Source organism: Sebastes fasciatus, chromosome 4 (assembly GCF_043250625.1).
Source record: "Sebastes fasciatus isolate fSebFas1 chromosome 4, fSebFas1.pri, whole genome shotgun sequence".
In the NCBI taxonomy this organism is placed as follows: Eukaryota; Metazoa; Chordata; class Actinopteri; order Perciformes; family Sebastidae; genus Sebastes; species Sebastes fasciatus.
Window position 1 is genome coordinate 26,094,461 of NC_133798.1, and position 25,389 is coordinate 26,119,849.

At 43.2% G+C, this 25,389-nt stretch overlaps 1 protein-coding gene across 10 annotated transcripts in view; it reads left to right on the forward strand.

Moving 5' to 3' along the window:
- The window catches only part of pclob (piccolo presynaptic cytomatrix protein b), a 72,441-nt gene that overhangs the window by 27,474 nt on the left and 19,578 nt on the right, over positions 1 to 25,389 (forward strand). For 4 of the 10 annotated variants that reach the window (XM_074633191.1, XM_074633194.1, XM_074633193.1 and 1 more), the window contains 8 exons: positions 6,644 to 7,516; positions 8,021 to 14,876; positions 15,385 to 16,940; positions 17,121 to 17,386; positions 17,751 to 18,573; positions 19,452 to 20,502; positions 22,532 to 22,600; positions 24,227 to 24,253. In XM_074633191.1, the coding sequence (XP_074489292.1) occupies positions 6,644 to 7,516; positions 8,021 to 14,876; positions 15,385 to 16,940; positions 17,121 to 17,386; positions 17,751 to 18,573; positions 19,452 to 20,502; positions 22,532 to 22,600; positions 24,227 to 24,253 (11,521 nt within the window). The remainder of the gene's footprint in view (positions 1 to 6,643; positions 7,517 to 8,020; positions 14,877 to 15,384; positions 16,941 to 17,120; positions 17,387 to 17,750; positions 18,574 to 19,451; positions 20,503 to 22,531; positions 22,601 to 24,226; positions 24,254 to 25,389) is intronic. The other 6 variants (XM_074633198.1, XM_074633201.1, XM_074633200.1 and 3 more) reach the window with 3 other exon arrangements.

Sequence of the window (25,389 nt, forward strand, 5' to 3'; positions counted from 1 at the left end):
GGGATAGAAGGTTTTGGCCATATCGCCCAGCCCTACCTCCTAGTGTCTTTGCTTTTTTATCGATGACACGCCCTCTCACTCTGTTTTTTCTACCTCAATCGTCACCCCATTGCATCCTGCCGTCAACAGGAAGATTGCCGATGCGCCATTTGTCAGATTGGAAAAAGCAGGGGGTGTATTTCCTTGTCTTTTCAATGAAGCACTCTGCTTATTACAGATTAGTAGGTCAACGTTCTCTATTATCAAAGGTCTTGATTTATGAGGAGTTATGCTCTGCGGGGGCCGCTGAAAGCCAAGTATATTAGCCAGCTACAGCTTGAGCCAAAGGCGTCTGCCAGAAAATCAATAAGAAACTTACCAGCTCCAGAATCGACAGCAGGAAGGCACTGAGGAGAGAGGCTGAGAAATACTGTAGTGGTGAAGTCCACAGCCCAAAAGCCATGGCTTCAGTCTAGCTATTATGTAAATGTCAGGACCACTTTGATACCCAGTCACTGATGTGTCATAAGAAGGTGTGTGTTTACAACTGATAATACAAACTCAAAATACAGGATTGATTCATTAGTGGTGGAAAAGAGTGACAGGCGTTCCTGTTAGGAGCTGCTTGATAGATGTTTGGGCTTTTGAATTGTACGTTTGATTTACAATGTCTTTGTTGAACCACACATGTGTCAACGCTGATAGTAAACAAGATTTATTCCCCTAGTCCGTTTTCCATAATGCACGGTGGAATGTGCCAAATGTGTATGTAGGATTTGAATACCAATAAACCCGTTTGTGTGATTTGAATGAAAGTATAAAATTTGTAGATATCTTAAAGGACCAGTGTGTAAAAATTAGTGGGCTCTATTACCAGAAATTGAATACAATATTAATAAGTATGTTTTCTTTAGTGTATAATCATCTGATAATAAGAATCGTTTAAGAGCGGGTCCCCTCTTCCTCGCCATGTTGCACCGCCATGTTTCTACAGTAGCCCAGAACAGACAAACCAAACACTGTTACATTTTTCTGCCTGGGCCGGAGTCGATAACATTACTTGTTCCCGTCGCCGCCGCTCTCTCTCTCTTGCTTCACCACTCACTTCCCACGTACACACACAGACTATAAGCACTGGCTCTGTTTCAAATTCGCGTTTTCGCGTTGGCCACCGTAGCTCTCCAACACGCTTCGCACACGGGGAAGGCTTCATTTGTTTGCAATCTCCTCACCTCACCGCTAAATACTGCCAGATCCTACACACCGGACCTTTTTGAAGGGTAATTTCGGTATTTTTCTTTTGTGAAATTGGTCCAGTATTGAGGGACATCGTTGTAACTGGCAGCTGTGAAACGAACTGCGAGGCAAGTGAGCTGCATCAATGTAACGTTACAGGCACTCACGGATTTAGGGAAATCAACTTTATTACAGACTAACGTTTCAGCGCCAACTGCGTCTTCTGACGATGTAGATTGCCCTTTTCTGTGAGCACTGGACAGGCCTTCTATTCCTTGTGATATGCCAGATTTCTGAACGATACTTCTCCTTGAGCGAGACTCTGTCCATAATGTCAGACCCTTAGCCTGTCAAAGCCTGTCATGGTAAAAACAAGTACTTTCAGTGGACGTAAATGACAGTGCCAGCTTGCTCCAATAGCACCATATTTCAGCCTGTGAGCAGCTGCCGGTTACAGCGTTATCCCTTAATACTGGACCGATTTCAGAAAGCGCTGTCCCTATTAGTCAGTTAGACACAAAAACATGTGAAAATAGGGTCCAGATTGACAAATACCCAAGTTACCCTTTAAAAAAGTCAAAATTTGAAGTTAATCTGTGCCCAACAGGAATGGGCTCATTTCCTCAGGTGTTGCATAATGCAGAATGTGTCTTGCTGTGAATAAAGTGAAGTGGGCATTTCTTTACAAAGCTCAGCAGATCCAGCCTAATGCAGCACGCCTGGGTGTCAAGAGCATAATTTCCTGACTGCTGTCATTGTGAAGGTTTGGTAATCCAGCTCAGGCTAATCGTGGGTGAGCAGCCTCTCCCACGGCTCTCTGCTTGGGGCTCCTGCTCTTTACTCATAAAACAGATTTAATTAGACAAAAGGATGATGGCGACTCTCCAAACCCCGTGGCTCTGATGCACGGCTCGGAGACTGTGTGGCTGTGAGGCCGTGACTGGCACTGGAGGGGAATGTGATGGGATTAGGGTCTTTTTGTTGACTGAGATGGGTGTTTTTTTTATTGCAGTCTGATTTATAATTAGGTTGAGGTTAAATGAGTTATCAGATGGTGCAGTGTGTAAATGTCTATCTTAGCTGATTAGTTTGGCATTTGTTTGGTAAATACGACACAATGCTCTGTCCATCTGTTCTTCATAAAGGTCAGTGATCATGCTGAGACTTTGACATGTTCAATACCAGCAGCACCTGATGAGGTGTGAGGGGCAGGTCCATATTTAGATTGCAGGAGAGGGAGAATACAGTGAGACCAGCACAAAGACTCAGGAATGCACGGCCATGGCTCAGCCATCTGCGAACGCTGCTGTTTGATCCTTCGCTATCAGTCTTTCCTGATAGCTCTTTTCAAGTTTGGCCTGTTGCAGGGAAGCAGGAGTAGAGTTGGGAATAGGCCGCAATGTTGGATTTTAATGAGTTATGCAAATGTGGGTTTTTGACGATCCTGCGGCTTCTAAACATCCTGTGTATTGTTAAAATGTGTTAATTTCAGTGTGCAATTATCTTCAATGGCTGAAAATGAATTTAGGTTACCCAGTTTTTCATAAAGTAAGTACTGTGACACAACTGATGGGTGGAATGGCAATGATAGGCATGTTAAGGATGTCAAAACCTACTGTAATTATGTTTATTTACATATCCGTCTCTCTTGAGGAATTATGAAATTGATCGGATTTTACATCCATGTGCACTTCTATCTAGAGCTGCAGCTAACGATTATTTCCATTGTTGATTAATCCCTCGATTATTTTCTTGATTTATCGATTAGTTGTTTGATCTATAAAATGTCAGAAAATGGTGAAAAATGGCAATCAGTGTTTCCCAAAGCTCAAGATGACGTCCTCAAATGTCTTGTTTTGTCCACAACTCAAAGATATTCTGTTTACTGTCATAGAGGAGTAAAGAAACCAGGAAATATTCACATTTAAGAAGCTGGAATCAGAGAATGTAGACTTTTTATTTTCTTAAAAAAATTACTCAAACCAATGGAAGCCCATTTTCGCCACTTTGATGAAAAAAAAAGATCCTGTAAGTCATTATAATGAGATACTATCTCAAAATAATGAGTTAGTATCTCAATATATTGACTTACTATCTCATTAAATTGAGATGGTAAGCCAACATTTACAAAATATTGAGATATTATCTCATTATAATGACTTACAGGATCTTTTTTTTTCATCACAGTGGCAGAAATGGGCTTCCATAAAAAACGATTAATAGATTATCCAAATAATTGGGGATTAATTTAATAGTTGACAACTAATGGATTAAAAAAATCAATTGTCGCAGCTCTACTTCTATCTAAAATGTAACAAAGTTTTTAATTTTGTGCTTTTTTTCCTATTGTCATATTCTCTCAAATTATGATTATGGCAGCTCAGGATTTAATCTACAAAAAATGATTTTTAAATATATTTTCCTCCAAAATGGTGATCATATACGGGGTATAATTGCATTTATTTCCATAGCTACAGAGATTGCACCAGTGCATATGAGCTGCCTCTGATAAGGTCATTGTAGTGGGTCTATAAGATGATCAGAAAAGTAGGAAGAGCTGGAGTTTTTGATTACTAATTTATCACGTGAATGGCCTCGGTAGTGACAGGATTTTGCTGATTAGCATATGTATGCAACAGGAGCTGTGATTACTGTGTGAGAAAGAGGAGAGGGATGTGTGGGAATTATATCGTTGACAGATGTTTAAGGCAGAATGCTGTGATTTACAGATTTGTTATTATAACAAAAAAGATCAGCCTGAATACATACAACTCTATTTTATCAACTCCATTTACTGAGATATAAGCTGTTCTGTATTGTAGATGAACTAGTTGCAATGTGCGACAGTGCCAAAAAAAAAATCACCCTCAGTAGGATTTAGCTTTTATGTGGACCCATATAACTTTAACAACTTCAAAGGTAAACATCGGTGAGGCTGAGCTTGCGTCAGATCACATGAAATTGAGGTTTAAATGATTTCTTGGTTAACGCGATTATGAGCTTCATGCACCATGCTGATGAGGCTTTGTTTGTTACCGCAGGGAGCCAGTCGGATTATCATATTCCTGACTGAACCACAACTGACTGAACAAAAGCATCTCAGTTTCAATCAAAGTGAATGCATCAGTATCAGGTTTCCAAGTCAATCAATGTTTTGCATTAGTATGACTTTATTTATATGATATATTAGCTGAAATTATGTTTGCCATGAATATTTCTTTGTCAGTGAAAGCATTTTACAGCAATGCAGCTAATTGTGCTTTTCTTGCTGTGTTGCTGCTGCCCAGTCTCAGGGTAGAATATGAGCATTCATATTTTTCAGCCATGCCCTATTTGCAGTGGATTTAAGTGATATTTTCGGCTTGTTTATGGGAACACAGATGAAATGTCCAGCACGGCTGGATTGTAAGAGCAGACCTAAACCAGGGTATGACAGATTACATCACTTACTAAAGCTCAACTCAGTACATGAGCCTGTGAAATATGTTTTTAATTTACGTCACTGCATCCTGGACGAGTGCTAATCTCCAAGACAAAACGTGTGTTCAGAGACACATCCAGATACTCCTACTGTTTATAAAGTGCATAGACATTAGTGTGCACATGTGGCAGTTGTGGCTCCATAATTAAGATTTATTAAATACTTCATCTCATGAACCGAGCGATTAAAACTTAATGGCACATACAGGATGCGTGTGCATTGTAACCTCCTCCTCTGTCCTGTGCATCAGAGCTGCTCTCCCTGGCTCTGCAGAGGCAGGCGCATTGCTGTGATTTGGTCTGCTAGGTTGCTACAGACCCAATGCTTTATCTGTTGACAGCATCCTCTCCTCCTTAACTGTCCATTAATGGAGCTTAGATGTGATAAGAAATGTGACTTCAGAGGATTACATTTTCAAACTAATAGCATTGCTTTTATGATGTGATTTGCTCTTTTGCAAGGTAAGCATTTTTCATTGCTGTCTCACAAGTGTCGTAAGTTGTAATAGCGGCAAGCATGTTAATATTATGGACCACAAGCTTCTATTGAAAATGTTATTTATTGTTGATTTTTCTGTGTAAATGCGACGGTTGTTTGAATTGTCCAGTAACAAGTAGCTGGGTGAGGATTGAATCTATATTACTTTGAGTGCTATGGTATTACTCAGCATAAGAGACTGTGTTGTATCATGTTCATCTCAATAACAAGTCAAAGATGTACTACTACCACTGCAACACTCGACAATACCTCATTGCTTTGGTACATATGACATTATGCAGTTAGTGTGTTATTTCTTAACTAGTTGTTCACCTCCATATCATTTCAACTTTAAAGTTACAGTCCAACACCTAAATATGCCCCCAAAACACATACTTGGAACCTGCTATCACTTGCATGTTCAATAACTGATATGTTTATACTAAGTCTAAACAGCAGACAACTAGGTATACATTTGAAACGATTTTGTTGCATGTTTGTTTTGTCTGTCTTTGTAAAAGACAAAGTATATTAGGCTTGTTTTTAGCAAATTCTCCTCCACAAAACAGTTTTAAACTGGAGCTATGTTATCATGGAACTACCATTCTTGAAAACTAAAAAACTAAAATGCAGCTTCTGTTTAGAAGTATAGCTTCAGTCCTTCCACTCCCTCATCACTGTTATTATGCCCATAAATCTGTGTGCCGGTCCTGCACTAATACAATATCTCTGAGCACACACACACAATAAATGCATTGGAGAAAATACACTGAAAAAATTACAAACCACTTTCATACAATTGCACCATTTGGACGATTTCACTACTACAAACTGAATAGCATACGTGCTTGCTTTTTATTTTTTTTATTTTATAGTAAATACTAATTCAGTCACGGATATTACCATTTATGGGAAATGCAATTAACTGTAGGATTTGGCCGAATAGGCTCTGTTTTTACGAGGGATTTATCAAAGTAGCAACAAAACTTCACCAAGGAAAACTAATCCACCCTTAACAAACACATACCAGAAAATGATGGTTAAATCAAGAATTCCAAAAACTTAGCATATGAAAAAGAGGTTGAAGAGGTGGCAAATGCTGCATTAGAAAACAACACTGGCATGTGTGCTTCAGTTTAGTATCCGTAAAAGTAGCAGGTTAAAAAAGCCATGGCTGTGCTGTTCATTGGTAAGTTAGTTTAGCTCAAGTCAGACATTCCACAATAAGCCCTGTCCCTCCTTTATGAAATAACCCTCTAGGCTTAAACTTGAATGGTGATCTGATAAGAAGTCTACAAAATGCTGTTTTAGCAGCAACTTATTATATAACTGAAAGTCTTCAGTTGCACACTATGTGAAATACCACAGGTCAAAAAACATCTAGTTGGGCCTGTAAGGTGTTTTTTTTTATGTAACTCTTGGTATAGTTTGTTTCCTAATCATATGTTGTGTTTGTTTGTTTGATCACAGAAGGAATGGCTGTGTCTGAACTGCCAGACTCAGAGGGCTTTGTCTGGACAGCTGGGAGACTCAGGAAAAATGTCCCAGCCTGTATCTGCCAAGCCAGAGACCCTGACCACACCTGCCACCAAAAAGGCAGAGCCCAAAACTTCCCCTACAAAGGCAGAGCCTACACCTGCGGCCACAAAACCACAGCCCACACCTGCCCCCATCAAGGCAGTACCAACAGTTCCAACCCCAAAAGCAAAGATGGAACCTACAGCAGTTTCTGCACAAATCGAGATCGAGACAACACGCATACCCACAACAGCAAAGGTTTCATCTGTTACGGCAGTAAAACAGCCTTTAGCAGAATCCACAGCAGAACCCATTTTACCCACCATGGCCACTGTGCAACAGAAAGCAGTTACACCAAAGGTTGACATGCCAAACATAGATGTTCCCAAGACCGAAACAGTGGAAACTAGAGAAGAGGCAGTGAAAGTGGAGCCTGGACCTGAGCTTCCAAAAGTCAAAGCTGACGCAGGTGTGGCTGCAGCTTCCTCTTTCCCTGTGACTGAACCTACAGTTGTACCTACTTCACCTCTTGCTGCAGAGGTTGCTGTGGATGGAGTTGTCCCAGGGACTGAAACAAAGCCAGAATTGTCTGCTGCTCCAGAGATGATTATTATGAAAGTACAGCCTGATGACCACATCAAGCCGACAGAGCCAACAAAAGTTGAGGTACAACCAAAGTCACAAGAACCACAGCTGGTATTGGGAGTAGAACCAGTCATAGCAGCTGATAGCAAGGAAATTGCTGATAAGTTGGTTGAGAAGATTACTGACATCACCTCAACTCCAGAGATACAACCAGTATCTACAAAGAGCATCATCATAAAAGTAAGAATAGGTCCTCTTGATTAAAAATGATGGTTGTATTGACAAATGTTCAATTTGAGATAAGAAAAACAATATTGTATAAAAGAAAAAAACTATGAGGAGATACTGCCATCCTGGCTAAACATTCCCTATATTAATTAAAATGTACTTTAAGATTAAATACCAATGTTGTCTTTAAAATACCCAATGTTTGGCTACAAAACTGACAATCTATGTGCAGCCTATGTTGTGTTTTCTCTAATGGGTAGTAAGTTGTGCGTACATTCTGTTAAGCTCTTTTATGTGTCTTCTGCAATATGTAATTTCTTATTACTTATATTGACAAGACTTGGGTGAATGATGCATCTTCCCACTGCATTAGACCATTTTCATAATTACCCTTAATAACATGCTGCAGTTGCAAGTTAAAAACAAGATGAATTATCTGGTTAGGATTGTCCCAGAAAGTCTGGTTCTTTCATAGAGGAAATGTATTTACTGTTATCTTGTTTTTTCACATTTCAGGAGCAAGATGAAATCCAAAAAGGGCCAATGAAAGAAAGAAACGTCTCCCTACCTACTGGACCGGTTAAATTGGAAGACACAGTTGTTCCTGTGACAGCTACAAAGCCTAAATCTAAAGCAGAGGAACATGATGATCAACCCCAGATTTTACCCATATCCCAGGAGTTAAAGGATGGACAGGTGGTTAGGGATACAAGTAAAAATGATACAGAAAATACAGATCCATCCATGCCAGTAAAGGAGGAGGTTAAAGCTGAGAGAAGGCGCCTAAGTTTCCAAGCAATGGCTGAGAGCAGTGGAAGTGAGCTCACACCCTCACCTCAAGTCCAGAGGAGAAAGCTGGAGGTCAGCAATGTTTCATCCAGCAGTGAGGACCTTAAAACTGAAAGCGCTGACTCTATGGATGATGAAGAATTCATCCGCAAGCAGATCATGGGTATGGGTGATGACGAAGAAATGTCTCTTTCAGAAGATGAGAAAGAAAATATTTTGGCTGATGAGGGAGCTATCGAAGAGGTTGAGCTTGATAATGTTTCAGTGACAGCCAGAAAAAGTAGCACAGAGAATGAAGAAGGCCCAGCCATGAAAAAAGCCCTCCCAGAAACTGACACTGCAGCTACTCAAGATGTTCCTGAAACGAGGCTTAGCGCTACTTTCAAGAAAGCTACTCCAGTCATGAGACAGAGACAAAGCACAGATGAAGAAGTAGAGAGCATCACAGAATCCCTGTCAAAGGGATCGTCCAGTGTTCAGGTATCTAGCTTTACCCCAGGGTCTTCACCCACGTCAGCTTCGTCCCTGGAGGAGGACAGTGATAGCAGCCCCAGTCACAGGAAAGTCAGTGGGGGAAAACAGCATCGCAAAGGAAGGCACAGGCAGCCAACCCAGCCTCTCCCCACCATTGAAGACTCCTCTGAGGAAGAGAAGACGAGGGGGGGAGAGAAGTCTAGGAAAGACAGAGATGAACTTAGAGCCCAAGGCCCACCACTGTCTCCAACTGAAGATGCTTCCTCCACAGAGAATCTGAGACAGGGAATGGAGGAAACCAGTAGAACATCTGGCTCTGAGTACTCTGCCAGTATAGACTCAGAACCAGAGGCTTGGCGAGGTGTACATAAAGTACGTAGACCTTCAACAACAGTGATACCATACACTCCTGATCCATTTAAAGAGAATACTATGACATTGAAGAGTGCAGAAGAAGCATATGAGGAAATTATTCAGAAGACAAAAGCTATTCCAGGGGAGAGTCCTCCCGATATTGAGCCACTCTATGGAGGAATGTCGATAGAGGACTATCTTTATGAATCCTTAGTTGAGGAGCCTGAATTTAAGATAAGTGAATATCAAGAGGAAGAACTCAAACAGGATACTAGTTCTGAGTGTCTCAAAAAACTCAGGTCTCCAGAGGAGGTTTATGAGGAGATGATGCAGAAAAAGAGAGAACTGATGATGATAGAGCAAGAGTTTCAACAGGCCCAGACTGCCTTGGAGTCTTCCTCATCAGGGGCTTCGGTCACTGGGACTCCCTCCTTTGCTGAGACCTGTGTGGTGACCATGCCTACTGAAGAGACAATCTTCACTGAACAAATTGACATGCCTCTTTCAGGCACTGAAACGTCTAATGAACTGCCAGTGAAGAAAAAGAAAAGGCCTGCTCCACCACGCCCCACTGAACCCCCTAAGCGATCTGAGGTGACTTCTGTTCCGAGTACTCCTACTGGATCTATAGGTTTTATTAGGCCTATGGTTCCACAAGATCCTGCGCTCAGAAAATCATTGTTCCCCATACCAGACCTCAAGATTACCCAGTGTTCATCTGGGGAGGAAGAGGATGACAGTCTTGCAGATGAGTATGGTGTTGGTATTTCCTCTGACATTACCCCCAGTGATGACTCTGACACCAAAGAAGATCCATCCATAAGTCCACCTTTCTCTGAAACCGCTGAGATGGAGCCTATCTGTGTGGTCTGTGAAATTCCAGAGCCAAAACCTATTCCAACTCCAATATCAGCCCCAGAACTAACTACTACACCCTCGCCTCTATCACCAATGTCACCTCCAACTTCACCAGCCACTCCAGATTCCAGTTTGGCTTCTATTGCAACATCTTCATCCTCATTCCAGGCTCAAACACCTCCTTCATCAGATTCAACTCCGCTGTCTACACCAACACCTCCAACTTCATTTGTAACCCAATTGCCTCTAGAGATCTCGCCACCATCGCCTGCCACATTTGCAGCAATACCGTATAGTGGGGGCTCAATCTCTCATCCCACTCCAACCACAGTTATAGTTACAATACCAGATGTGGTGTCTGATCCATCCAAAGCTCAAACAACTGCATTGGTTCAAGCTAAGACTTCTACAGCTGACGCCCCAACTCCAGCCCTAGTGGGGATGTCTACTCCTCCACCTGTTGTGGTTCAAATGCCAGACTTGGTTTCATCTCCATCTCAGGTGCCCACCGAGGCTCCAGCTGTAATACAGGTCTCAGCACAGAGTCCAGCACCTGTTGTTGTCTCAGCCCAACCTACAACCTTAGTTACTGCTAAACCTGTTGCAATCTCCACTCCAGCTTCAGCCCATGTTGTTGCTGCTTCTGTCACTCTGGCCTCATACCCTGGTCCAGTTATAGTCCAGAAGATGCCTGACCTGGTTTCAACTACACCTCCAATATCTGCACAAACTCCACTACCGGTCTCAGCACTTGTAACTACCCCAGCTCAAGCCCAAGCCAAAGTGGTACACTCAGTCCCTGTAAAAGCAGCTGTCTCATCGATGAGCCCAGTTGTAATCCCAACTCCAGCTCAAACAGCCCAGGTTCCTGCACCAGCTCCAACATCAACTACTATAACCAAAAAGAAGGTCCCACCCCCTCCTCCCCCTCGGTCTACTTCAGTGTCATTACCTGAGCCTAACAAAGAGCTGCCACTTGTAAGGACTGTTCAGTATGTCACCCCTACTGTGACCACCACTAGGGGAACCACAGTGACTGGCCAGCCAATGCAGTCTGTAGTTGTGGATATACAGCCAAGAATGGAAGAAATGCAACCAGATGGTGTGGCTGTACCTCAAGTAGTGACCCCAACCAGACAAGGGCATGTAGTCATCATAGTGCCAAGTGTGGAAAACATATCTCTGCTTGGACAAACCCCACAATATATGGCTAGCACAGGATCAATAGCTGCCACTGCTTCTCTGCCACAAAGTAGTCAAATAGCTTCAGATATACCCAGCACCGATACAGCTTCACTTACCACTAAGGTGTCAGCAGTGCCAGTAACTTCAGCTCCAAAACTTCCGCCTAAACCTATGGTAGAGACAAAAGCTGTAGACACAGTAGAAATACCTGTAGCAGAAACACCCCCACCTCCTCCTACCACTTTACCCAAGTCAACTGTTTCTCCAAAGCCGCTGGCTCCCACTGCAGTGATGATTGTTGCAACAACAGTAGCAGGAGTTTCTGATACAACAACTGGCCCCAGTCAAACCGCCAAGCCTCCTCCACCCATACCACCTAAGCCTATATCAATTCCAGCTGGACTGGTTTTCAGCCACAAGCCAGGAGAGAGTGTCAAGCCACCTCCCCCTCCTGTGGCCCCCAAAGCTGCAACACTACCGAGGACCAAACAACCTCCAAATGCTCTGTCACTTAGCCTGACACGACCTGTGGAATCCAAGTTGAGTGCAACATCTCCTAAGTCACCTATGTCTCCTAGACACGGTAGATGTTTGCACACTTATGTGGTGATAACTCTTCCATCTGAGCCTGGCTCACCAACAGAGGGCATAACAGTTCAGGCACCTGTAAGACGAGGCTCCATCCCATCTACAAAAGTGGCAGGGGTACGGACCACACCCTCAGAGCAGAAAACACCCATTGAGGCATTCTCAGCACAGGGTACAGTCAGGAGAGCCTCTGTCCCCACTGTAAGGCATCCACCTCCAATATCCATAGCTCCAACTGTAGTAGTTGAGCAAGTGCCTTTTGTAGCACTACCACCATTATCTGTCGCTGATGTCACGGTAGTGTCATCAGGTCAGGACATACCTATTCAGGCATATAGTGTACCTCTTCCAATTAAGAAACCCTATGTGCAACAGCAACAACCAATTACTCAGCCACTGCCACCACCTAAAACAATGCATGAGGTCATCATAATGCCCCCAGAGCCAACGGTTCTTATTCAACCACTAACAATCCAAGCCACAGCAAGGGTCCAGTCTATACCACTTGTTGCTCAACATCCAAACATAGCCTCCGAGGTCATAACATTTCCGGCAGAGGTTTCAGCTGAAGCACTAGTTCCTCAGGCCCAAATACCAACTGTACCTTTTCAGCCACATCCTCTGACAGAAGTTGTTACTGTACCACTGCAGCCTGAGGTACCCTTAGTTGCACTAGTTCCCCAAGATAGACCAGCTGCAGTCCTCTCAACTATTCTGTATCCACATGTTGCAAGTCAAATAGAAATGCAACACAAAGAACAGGATATGCCTACTGATGTCATAGTCACCGAGACAGTTATGGTAAGATCACCAATACCAGAAGTGAGTCAGCAAATTCCTGCTCAACAGGAATTTACAGTAGTTGAAGTGGTAACTCACTCTACAGAGCAAGAATTGCCTACAGCTTACTACAATACTCCCACCATTGCTGACCTCCCATCAGTACCACAAACTGTTCAGCCTTTAGAAGTTCTGCCTTCAGTGACAGGGCAGCTACATTTGCAGCACCCACCTCTTGTAGCTGAAGTGCCCCCTACAAAGTTTGAAGTACTTACGAAGATTATTACAACAGACACTATTGTTAGAATACCAGGAGTAGCAACAGTATCTCCAGTACCTCATCCTCTACCTGTAGCTGTTGAAGCTACCCCAACACCAGAAGCAGCCAAGTTAGTGCCACTAACTACAGTTGCTATGATGATAACTCCTACAATTGGTGAAGTAACACCATCACCTCCTGTGATGGAAGTCCAACCAATGACCGTACAGCCAGAAGTACCTCATGTTGCGTATATTCCACAGGTCTATGGAGCAATTACCCCCTCAGTCATGTCACATTCAATGCCACCACTGGAGGTCATAGCATTGCAGCCTGAACGCGAGACACCCACAGAGATTATAACAAAGGATGTTGATGCAAGAGCTTCAATAACATCATCAGTGTTGCAGCCCCAGGCAGTGGCTGGGATGCCAATTGAAATTATTTCAACTGGGGAAACCACCAGTAGGAGGACATCTGTATCGTCTATAGTACAGCCAACGTACCCCACGAGTGAAATGTTTACCTATCCTGCAGAGTATGAAACACCCACGCAGGTGGTTACAACTGAAGCCTATGCTGCCACCAGGAGAGAATCCATAACCAGGCAGCAATCATTACCAATGGCACATGTAGTAAACATGGCAGCTGAAAGAGATGTTCCTATTGATGGTTATGCTGCTCAAATCCCCTACAGGAGAGGATCTATTCATTCAACAGAACAAAGACCACAGATATTGACTTATTCATCGGAATATGATCACCCTCTTGAGATAATAACCACTGAGGCATATACAAGGAGAACCTCAATTCCCACTGCACAGGACATTCCCCGTGGTGTATCTGTGGCTCCAGTCACTATCACTAAAATTCAGCAAGAGTCTATTGAGAGCCAAGAGATTCGAGGACCAGAAAAGGTAGTCTCCAGTAGGAGTCACATGTATTCTTCTTCAATTTCCACCTCAGGCCAGCCTCCTGAAAGCCTGCCTAGCCTGGTCACTCAGGTGGTCACCACTGAGGTCCAGAGGACCACTGTTTCTGTTGTTCATGAAAGACTGCCACAAGTCCCTCAACCCAGTGTAGCAATCACTATACAACCAGACATAGCTAAAGTCCAACCTCTGCAGAAACAGAATGGGAAGATAATCTACCCTGGTGATGTTATCGATTTACGTACCATGAGGGTTGGCATCAAGATGACTGAGCAAGGCATGGACCTGACACCACCTGAGTCATGTCGACAGTCTTTCTCAAGTGACTCTAGTGGGCGTCAAATCACAGCAGTGCAGCCGGAGATAATAAATCTTAGTCCAGAGATCACCCCTGCAACCACACTGTCTGTGGTCACTGACAGCATCACGATAGTCACATGCACAGCCACCATTGCTTCTTATAACAGCACTCCAGCAGAGAAACCACTCGATCTACAGGGACCTGTTACATCATTGCCTATGCCTCTCACCACATACAAATCATTCGAACCGCTAGCTCAGATTGTATACAGACCTGTGAATTCCCGGCCCGTAGTCAGTGCTTTAGCATCCACAGCTCAAGACATACCCATTAATCTTTCGTTTGGAGCTCTGGTCCCCTCGGGAGGCAAACAGCCAATGACTTCCCCAACAGCTATCACCAATGGAGGTCCCGTCCTTTCTTTAGAGGCCACAGGGGCCATGGATCTGTCAAACTACAGACCAGTGAGAGCTATGGTAGCTTTATCCGACACAAGCCCAGGAGTGGTGACCACTGTTGTTGAGGACGATGGGACTCCAGTCGACCTTACAGCTGGTAGGAGGAGTGTGTGCTGTGATGTCCTTTACAAGCTGCCATTTACAGGAAGCTGCAGAACACAGCCCCCGGTTACAAACCAGCCTGACAACCGTTTTGGCTACAGAGATGACCACTACCAATATGATAACGCTGGACTGTATGGTATCAAAGGCATGAATGGTATAAAAGCATCGATGTCTGAGACCAATCTGACAGAGGCAGGACTGTTCTCCTATGATCCCAAGAATGACTATTACTATCTCAGTGGATCTTCAGATGGTGCCATAGACCTCACTGCTGCCAAACTTTCTGCTGGTGAGTATGGGGGTATTTCTGCATGTTTGCATGTTTTGTATTTCCATGCTTTGTGCTTGCTTATAGGCATGCATTTGATTGTTTTAATAGACTTGACATTTTATTTACTTTATTGTCTTTACTCTTTCACTAATATTGTTTCAGTTCAATACTTGGCTTGCTGAAGGCATTTATGGTTGTGTTCCCTTTAAGTTTATTAATTCATGCTTTCCGTTACTGTTTAATTTGCTTTGGTGTAATATGCATGTTTTCATTAAATATTAACACCTGCTTGTTTTTTTCTTTCTTTTGTCTTCATACAGATGCATGTGTGTGCCTGCGTGTGCTCCCTCAATATTTTGGTTTTGCATCTTGCTAGCCAAACTGACTGGAGATGCATGTGAAATGAGAGTCTTTTTAAATCTAAACTGCATGACATTTAATTCATATACAGTACAGTATGTTTGTTTCCTGAAATTATAATGTATTTGATAAAGTAAAATCTATATCTTTGGACTTATTATGGCAGGTAAAGCTCTAGACTACACTAGCAGAGCTACTGGAACCTACCCTGGGATGACTACTACTCCATACTCCCAGGTCCCTGCAGCCGGGTTTGGTGTAAATGGTGTACTAAGAACCTCAGATGGAATAGTTTACTCTTCTGTTGCTGTACCAGTTCCATCCGCATATGCAATTACAACTCAACCAGGCTCCGTCTTTAGCACTAACTTAACACCTACATCAACAGTCCAGAACTTGCCGCATCCGTATGGCTTCATTCCCAGTACAGACCCTGGGCAGATAATTCCTTTTGAAACAGGGCTACCTAAGGAGCTCCTACCCACAGCTTTGGCTGACATCATAACAGGCTATCCGGACATGTACTCGGACACCACCCTGGAAGCAATTGCTGCCTCTCTGGATGCCTTAGCATCTTCCCCAATATTCCCTGGCTTAGACAACACCAAGATGGCCCAGTATCAGATGGAGAGGGAGTTTCTAGAGCTAGAGAAGCTCAAGCAGCTTTGTCTCGCTGAGGAGCTAGAGTGGGAGAGGCAGGAGATCCAGCGTTACCGCGAACAGGAGCAGCTTATGGTCCAAAGGGAGCTTGAGGAGCTTCAGGCTCTGAAACAGCAGCTTCTCATGCAGCAAGAGGAAGAGCACCATGCCCACATGGTGGCCCAGCAGGAGACCTATGTCCAGCAGAAAGAGCAGTTGCAGCAAATCCAACACCTCCAACTGCAACTCCAGCGCCAGCTTGATGAGCACTACGGTAGCACTGGTTCCACAGGGAACCTTCTAGATGCTAAATATGCAGGGGTAGGGGACAGTGGCCAGTACTGGCCTGTCAAAGACGAGTCTACAACTCCAGCTATTGGGACACAATTACAGGAAAGTCAGGACCAGCTTAGTCTAGTAAAGAGGCTTCAAGCTGACCAGGACACAGGGAAAAGAATAATAGATAGTGGAGTGCAGACGGATGATGAAGACTCGGCAGAGAAGCAGCATGTAGGAAGGAGAAAGAAGAACAAGAGGAATGTCGATAGCCCAGATCAGACTGATGATGAGGACCAAGATGAATGGGATGCTCCCACAAAAGCTCGACGGCGCTCTCGAAAACACAGCAGTGAGGGGAAACACAGCTCCAAGGTCACTAGCATTGCTATCCAAACAGTGGCGGAGATATCCGTCCAGACCGACCATTCTGGAACGATCAAACGACCCAATGTCCAGATGGACACTCGGGTGGAAATCATCAAGCATATCTCCGCTCCAGAGAACTCTCAGAAAGGTGGCAGTCTGAGCTGTCAGACAGACTCAGACAGAAGACCCATTGAGGTGGGCTACAGTACACACCTGACAGCAGACATCCCCTCCAAGTCTAAAGTCTTCTACACCTCAGTCTCCCCCATGTCCCCGGAAAAGTCACTTGGAGGGCAGAGAATGCTGACTGCTGACCCATCCAGATTTTCCTCTGGCCCTCGGATATTAAAGACGGGTCAGAAGTCTCTGTCTGATCCTAAATCCCTGAGTCCTTCCACAGACGACAGGATGGGTGGATACTATGCAGACAGCTATTCTGTAAGTCATAGCAGAATATAAATGGAAAAAAAATGTCTGTCTTATTATTATTGAAAACTATAATTGCTATGCTTATGATTGTTTCAGAATGATAGTGGAGTATGCAGTAAACTGCAATTTAATTGTGTATTTAATCATAATTCAGTGATTGACAGATTTATCATCTGTTTTATGTTCTAGAGCCGAGGCTCTCCCTCTGGTACAGGTAAGAAGGTAAAGCGGACACTACCGGACCCCCCTCCCGACGATGACTCTCTGTCAGGACGGTCAGGCTACAGCTCCAACTCTGCTCGTCGCCGTCTTGCCCGCAGTACAACGATGGCCCGGGCAAAGATCCTGCAGGACATTGACAAGGAGCTCGATCTGGTGGAGCGAGAATCTTCCAAACTTCGCAAGAAACAAGCTGAGCTAGACGAAGAGGAAAAGGAGATTGACGCCAAGCTACGGTGAGAGGCCACAGATTTAACATCAACATAATTTAGGGTATAGGCTTGCATTTTTTTTCAGATCCTGTGACATTACTAGCCAATGAATATGTCATAAATTGATTAACTAACATCATTGCGTTTGTCCCTCTCATGCAGTTATTATTCCTAATTAATCTGCATGATTCCCCTCTTACTTTGATAGCTTATGGGCTAAAAGGCTGCCTTGACATCACTCAGTGAGACCTCTCAACACTCACACATGTCACACTCGTATAAAAGGTACTAATGTGTGAGAACCCGGAATATTTTTTTGCCTCTTTGGTGGTAATGTTAATCGAACTGTTGGTGCTAAAACAATACCCTTTTTTTCTTATTACTGTAGGTACCTGGAGATGGGTATCAACCGGCGTAAGGACGCCTTGCTGAAGGAGAGAGAAAAGAGAGAGAGGGCCTATCTCCAGGGGGTGGCGGAGGAAAGAGACTACATGTCAGACAGCGAGGTTTGCAACATCAGAGAGGCCAGGGGTGACGGCCTGGAGAGACCACGGACAGCTCCCCAGTCGGAGTTTGACCAGTTCATCCCCCCCCAGACAGAAGCTGACTCCCAGTACAACACACTGACCAGTCCCTACTCTCACTATGCCCAGTATGTTCCCCAGACCCAAACCACCAGCCACTACACCCAACAGAACCTCTACCAGCAGCAGTCCCTTTACCACCAACAGGTGTCTCCTTACCCAACCCTCTCCCATGCCCAGGCTCAGTCCAGCAGCTACCAGCATGCTCTGCTCTTACAGCAGGGAAAGCAGCGACAAACCAACCTGTCTGATTTAGAGCCTAAGATCACCACCAACTATGAAGTGATACACAACCAGCCTCTGCTCATTGTGCCGTCCTCCACAGACAGTGGGTATGGGGTTGCTCACCTGGGGGGCAAGTATGGCAGCTTGGACTTGAGGCTCGGGCTAGGAGAGAGGAGCATGGCATCTAGTCCCATGTCGAGCATCTCCGCTGATTCCTTCTATGCCGACATTGACCACCACAATGCCAGGAACTACGTGCTGATAGAGGACATAGGGGAGCTCACCAAGGCGTCAACGGGGCTGAGCAACACCGGCTTGGGTTCTGGATTCAACATGCCTGATAAGGAGATGTCCAAGGCAGACAGACTACTCAGGGCAGCAGAAGTCAGGCGCACAGCAGAGGTAAATACTCTAATGTTACATTATCCCCAATTTTACTTTTCTCATCTCCACATGTATATTGCTCAAATTTTAGATTGACACTGTGACCTCATGTCCGTCCCATTCTCGTAAACGCAATATCTCAGGAATGCCTGGAGGAAATTTCTTGTAATTGGGCTCAAACGTCCGCTTGGACTCAAGAATGAAATTATTAGATTTTTTAGTGATCAAAGGTCAAGGTCATTGTGACCTTATGTCCGTCGAATTATCGAAAAATTTGTCACAAACTTCAACTTGGACTCCAGGATGAATTACTTAGAATTTGATGGTCAAAGGTCAAAGTCACTGTGACCTCACAAAACACGTTTTTGGCCAGAACTCAAGAATTCATTATGACAATTTCACACAAATGTCTAATACGCTAGAATGATGACATTTTGGACAGACATGGATGTAAACTGCACCTTGACTGGCTGGCGGAGGCATACAAACGCAAGGCGGTAATTGTAGTTTATTCTTGTGATGCAATCTTTATAGCCTTTCAGAATGACGCAAAATAAAGCTTTTGGCTTTTGAGCTGATACTTAGGTGTACTGGCCAAACAGATGTTGATGTCTGAAAGGTTTCCATCTGCTCCTAATTGTTCAGCCTTTACACACTTTGCATATCTCCATACAGACACAAATTTGGGGGAGTCAGACTAGATTAGATCAGTAGGCCTGTGCAACAAACCTCAAACAGTTGCAAAAAAAATGTAGACCCAATGGATCAGTCTGACCATGTTTGTATATATGTCAGTGATCACTCAACACACGTAAAATACATTTGTTATTGTGTGAGTTTAATTCACATTACTGTCTAGAAAACACTCAGTTTTGCATGCTATTTTTCCCTTTTAGGTGGCAGAGTTTTTAGGCTCGTCTCGACTTCAGGGTTACGGTAAAGGTGAAGATGACACTATGGAGGAGCCTTACGAGCTGAAGCTACTGAAGCAGCAGATCAAGCAGGAGTTCAGACGAGGAACTGAGGGACTAGAACACCTAACGGGCCTGGGCCTGCCCCAGTATCTCCCCAGCGATGGCAGTTTTCGCCACTTCCCTAAAGGAGAGAAATACAGCATCGGCAGGCTCACCCTTGAAAAACAGGCCGCGAAGCAACTCCCGGCAGCTGTGCTTTACCAGAAACAGATGAAGAACAAAAAGGCCCAAATAGACCCGAAGGCCATCACAAAGTTTTCCCCAATTCAGGAGAGTAGGGACCTGGAGCCTGACTATGGCAGCTACATGGGATCTGGGGCCTCCTCTGTGACCAATCTGGCTGCGACAGCGAGATTGCTTCAGGATGAGATTACATTTGGGCTAAGAAAGAACTTGTCTGAGCAGCAGAAATATTTGGGCTCCTCTCTGGGGGCCAACTTAGCTGGCTCTCTTAATTTTGGGCAGACCCACGGAATTGGATCCTCTATCAGGGCCACTGCCCACGATGATGGCACCTACCCAAGTGGCACCCGTTCCCGCCCCTCATCGCGCCCCTCCTCCCGACCCTCTTCTGTCTATGGCTTGGATCTATCTATCAAACGGGACCTATCCAGCTCCTCACTTCGACTTAAAACAGAAGGAGAGGTCCTGGATGCAGCGTTTGCTCCCGGGGTGGCCAGAACAAAGCCCACCAGTCTACCTATCAGCCAAAGTCGGGGCCGTATCCCTATTCTGGCTCAGAACTCGGAGGAGGAGAGCCCTCTGAGCCCAGTGGGGCAGCCTATGGGTATGGCGAGGGCCTCAGCTGGTCCTCTCCCTCCCATCTCTGCTGACTCCAGGGACCAGTTTGGGTCCAGCCATTCCCTGCCAGAGGTACAGCAACATATGAGGGAGGAATCCCGGACGCGAGGGTATGATCGAGACATCGCATTCATCATGGATGACTTGCAAGGCGCCATGTCTGACAGCGAAGGTAAATGGAGCCTGAGACTGTTGCAGCAACTCGACTGTGTGGACCTGCTTGTCATGCATGCTAACGCTGAGTGGTCCTACTGAGTTTGTGCACTAACTGGTTCTTTCTCAATCATCCAGATAATTGTTGTTGGTTGCTATATTTCCCTCTGTCACGGTAAATGTCACGTTAGGTGTTTGCATGCTGTCTCTTTTCTTTTTAACATCTTACTCACCGATACATAACACTCTTGGCTTGAGTTTTATGTATGTCACTAATCAGTTCTATTCATGTTCGTCCTGTGAGTTCATTAGCATGCTTTGGCTTTTTATTTCACAATGGCTTTACTTCTTCACAGTTAAATGATCATCCTTGCTCCTAAAATGCAGTGATAACACAAATGGTGTGCACAAAATCTATGGGCTTGAAGTTATTCATACATGTTTTCCACATCACGGCTGCCTTATTCTTAGTGAGAGCCCACTATACTAAGCAATACACATTTGACCCTAGACAAAGTGTCTGCACTAGGCACATTCAGTGCATGCATGGTAGATATATCGCAGTTAATGAGAATTCAGTTCTTCATAAATATTTATGTTAAGAAAGGGTTGTGGCACATAATGGCAAACATGAGTGGCAATTCAGACTGATAGGGCTAGAATATTTTTAATCTTTAAAAGTGAGCTACCACGAAACACTTTTAGCTTAATAGAAGTTACATAGAAGATCAAGCTTTGTGTTAGGAAAAAGCCCTAAAATGTCATTCTTAAATAACAAACAATATGTTAAAATAGCACAATGTATTATTGAATCATTTTATCATATGTGAAGTGCCTCATTAACGTAAATCACGTTAAATTATATATGACTTATATACTGTACATAGAGTATATGTGTTTTAAAATGTTTGGTTAATGACATTTAGAGTGTTTGAGATGCTGTATAGACCATCTGGAAGTTGCAGAAACCTGTGCTGTAGTAATTTAAGGACTTTTACATGAAGGTATGACAAGGAGTGTCTAGGGATTCTCTGTCTGTTTTCCAACCCTTCCCCACCAATCTGCAGAGCAAAATAGTGTCTTTGTGAAAAGTAGGTCATCGCCTCAGAAAAAAAGTATATTTACTTTTCTTAGACACCCTTCGGGCTATTTTGGAAAACAACTAGCAGCAGTCAGTTTAAAGGAATACTGCTGAATCATTGTGTCAGGATGTGTTCTGCAGGTGCAGTTGAGGCATTTACTCGGTGTAGTTGTTAACTACTGCTACTAACTCAAGTCAGTGACACACACCTACCAATTTAAGAGTAATCCAATTGCCAGGAGTTTTTGTACATGACAAACCCATACTGCAATGCAATACTCTCAAGGACTACCGTGCAGTTGTGTACAAATTACATTTAGCACCATATTATTGTGTGTCATTTGTCTTGTATGTAACTGTATGTCTTTGTTTCTATATGTCTTTAATTTTTCTAACTGTATCTGATTTTGCATCCTTGCATGTTGTGCAACATATATGTTTTTCCATTTCCATTTTAATAAAGTGAATGTATTCTGCTCGTTGGTTGTTGCTGTGGATGTCTCATTGCAATGTGAGATGTCCATGTCCCCTAGTGATTGACAGCAAATATTGACATGTACTATCTCCATCTTCCTAAGGGTGGGATTGGTAGTGTTCCATTAGGTTGGGCAAATCAATTTCTGTATATGTCAATATACCATTTAAAAAGTTATTATTAGGATTTAATTAGATACAGCGTGTTATGCATTTAGTAGTAACTAGTATACTTAGACACTGCAAAAAAATACAATATGAAAGGCCAATGACTTTTGCAGAACATTTGCTTGATTAAGTTTAAGACGATTTAATGTCATCGACATTGATTATCAGATTAAGTATCACAATGCATAACAGTAACAAATATGTTAACAACTTTAGCTTTGTTTCTGGACCATTAGTAAAGAATCAGCATGGTTTAAATTCTTGATAAGAAGATGATAATTTGTCCTGACCCCCACGTAAAAGTGTCCATCTGCCTTGATTACAGCACTAAGTGAGTCCATGCTGGTTCTGAACAGAGATGATGCCAGAATCTTTCATGAAAGTATCAGACACGGTAGAGTATTCTACAGTACTAGTTAAAAAAAAAACTTACTTTTATGGTAGCTCAATCTTACATTCATTGATAGATGACTTTTTTCCCCCCCTAAAATGTTTTTTAAATGTTTTTCATAATGCTACTGCCAAGCCGTTTCACACCAAGCACTGATTCTCGTCCGAAAAATTGGCACGGAAATCATTTGATGCTTGCACACACCTGCGGAACATTTCTGCAGGGGAAAGAATATTCGGACGGACGTCGATTTCATCCGACTTCTGCCTGCGATCGCTGTCAATTTGCATAATAATTAGCCATGTGCTTGAGTTTGTTACACGGAGAGTGTGTGTTTTCGGGGCCTTGGAACAATGGGCTTTTTCTTTCGGCATAACGGACTTTTGGACAAATGGGCTCTTTTCGGTCCAATGGGACATTTTTCGGATTATTAGTGTTTCGGAATAATAATGGATATTCCCCTACTCAACACCCAATAATGAACGACAAACAGGACAACCTCAGCAACCAAATAAAGGACAATATATGGCACAAACCGGAGCTAGCCACAACAGCTAGCGTTAGCATCACATTTGGGTTCCGATTAGTTTCTGTATTGTGTAGTTAACGTTAGCCCCTTAGACATTCTCTGTCTGGATAGGTTTTTACTGTGTGGATACGACACGGTGCTATTTAGGAGGAAACTCATTGGGCTTCATTGACGAAAATGGAAAACGACATTGGGGATAATTCGTACCGGACCCGGTGTTGTGTTGAATACTGTTTCCCTGTCGATATGTGTTTCCCTTTACCTAAACCCTAGAAAGTCGAAAATTTCAACTGGAACGAACCCCTGAAGTCGGGGGGAAGTCGGACTAACCCTCACCAACCCCGACCTCAAAATCATAGTGGCTGCTCTGTGCATCAACCTCTCTATGAGAGGCTCTAGTAATATACTGTTTATTAGCACTTCTGTCTGGTTTGTGTCTCGTTTAATCAGTCATACACACAGTACTGTCCAACTTCTAATTGTGGACATATTCTTACGATGTTTGTACGCGCAAAATACTGGCGTAATGCATTGGTATTACAACCGGTATTACACCTTACAGTGGCTAACAATAGCTCACCTGGCTGGAGCAAACCCCGATACGTTTTTCTGACTTTTATTGTACAAGAACACTTTCAACTCGGGTGTGACCATAGATATAAAAGAGTTTTATATCTATATAAAACAGTTTTATATCTATGGGTGTGACACATGTCATTCCCAGCTCCGACTTCCGATTTCCGTGGTAAATGGAATTTACCATTACCATTTTAACAGAAGGGAGACACTATTCAACGGGAACAGACTTCGACATAACACCTGTTAACATAGTTAAAGCAGAAAATTCGAAAACGGATTCCTGCACCGCGTTTTTGCATTGCACTGGTGAGAAACGGCTTGTAAACTGTCTGACAGGCTTGTAATGTCAGACTTGCAGTAATTCCAAGCATGCATCTTAACATTGACTACTGATTTCAGTGCATGTGCTGAAGTATACTCACAATACAAATCTAGTCGTAGCACTAGTTCCTGTAGATTGTTAGATTACTGAACATGTGTTGAAAGCATTTCTGAAAAAAACATATAACTTTGTACCCCAGCTGGAGGCCCAAACTGGAATATAGAAGGTGAGACAGCATCACAATTCCATGTAGTTACATAGAGACTGTATGCCTCCATGCCGCACATCATGGTTTTGAATGATCCACTTCTCGTTCGTAAACACACCCGGCTCATTCATGACCCACATCTCAGTAATGTACAACACGTCATTTAGCAGATCTCTAGTAGTCGACGTGTCAGATCCATTTTGGAATGAACCCCATCTTAATAATAGCACTAGATATATTTGTACGAGTCATATACTGAATTGACTTCAGTTATAAATCATCACTGCACATCTCAGTGCTTCTGTAAGCATATCAGACCCATTTCCAGTATTCATGTTCATGCACTTTTGCAAAAAGAAAAATCACGTGTATATTGTGTGATCATTGAATTGCAGTGCATTTTTGTTACAGGCATTTTATCCAATTTTTAATATAATTCTGAAGGTCAATGTTGCCACTGATTGTAGATCAGAACATACATATATCAACACTGATTAGAAGTGCTGAGACATTTAGCTAACAGGCAACATTTACCTTCAGCGTATACAGTCATCAAGGTCATTTCTCCTCATCATTATTGGTGCATCTCCTTGGTGGAATTGGATCACTGATAATAAAAAGAGACATTTGGCAAACCTGTGCACTTTCTATTCTTAGTGACAATCTGTTGCATCAAACACCAAAGTGATGACTCACGTCTCTAATGTAGAACATTCTCCACCGACCTGCCTTGTTAACGTGGCTTTAGACGCTTTTTGAGCTTTGCAATAATGATGCTAAATGTAACAAAAGACATCCAATGTCTTTCGGATGTTACATATCATGCTTTGAAGGTGTTAGATGTCTGTATGATGAGCTTTGGGGGTTTCACAGCACACAGAACTTACAGTACATCACGAATACATTAACATACCACTTAAATTATTGATTCTATACTATAAACTACAGTGGAAGATAATGACTTAGATACTGTGGCGATATTTCTCCCCCTTCACCAAATTATTTTATAAAGAAAAAATATGAATACAATTAAAATCATTATTATTATTTTTTATTTTTGGAATAAAAACACACGATGGGACACAACCCACAGTGTTTTGTCTGAAATTATTAAATATTATACATAATTTCCAAGGGCTTCTTTCAACAACAAT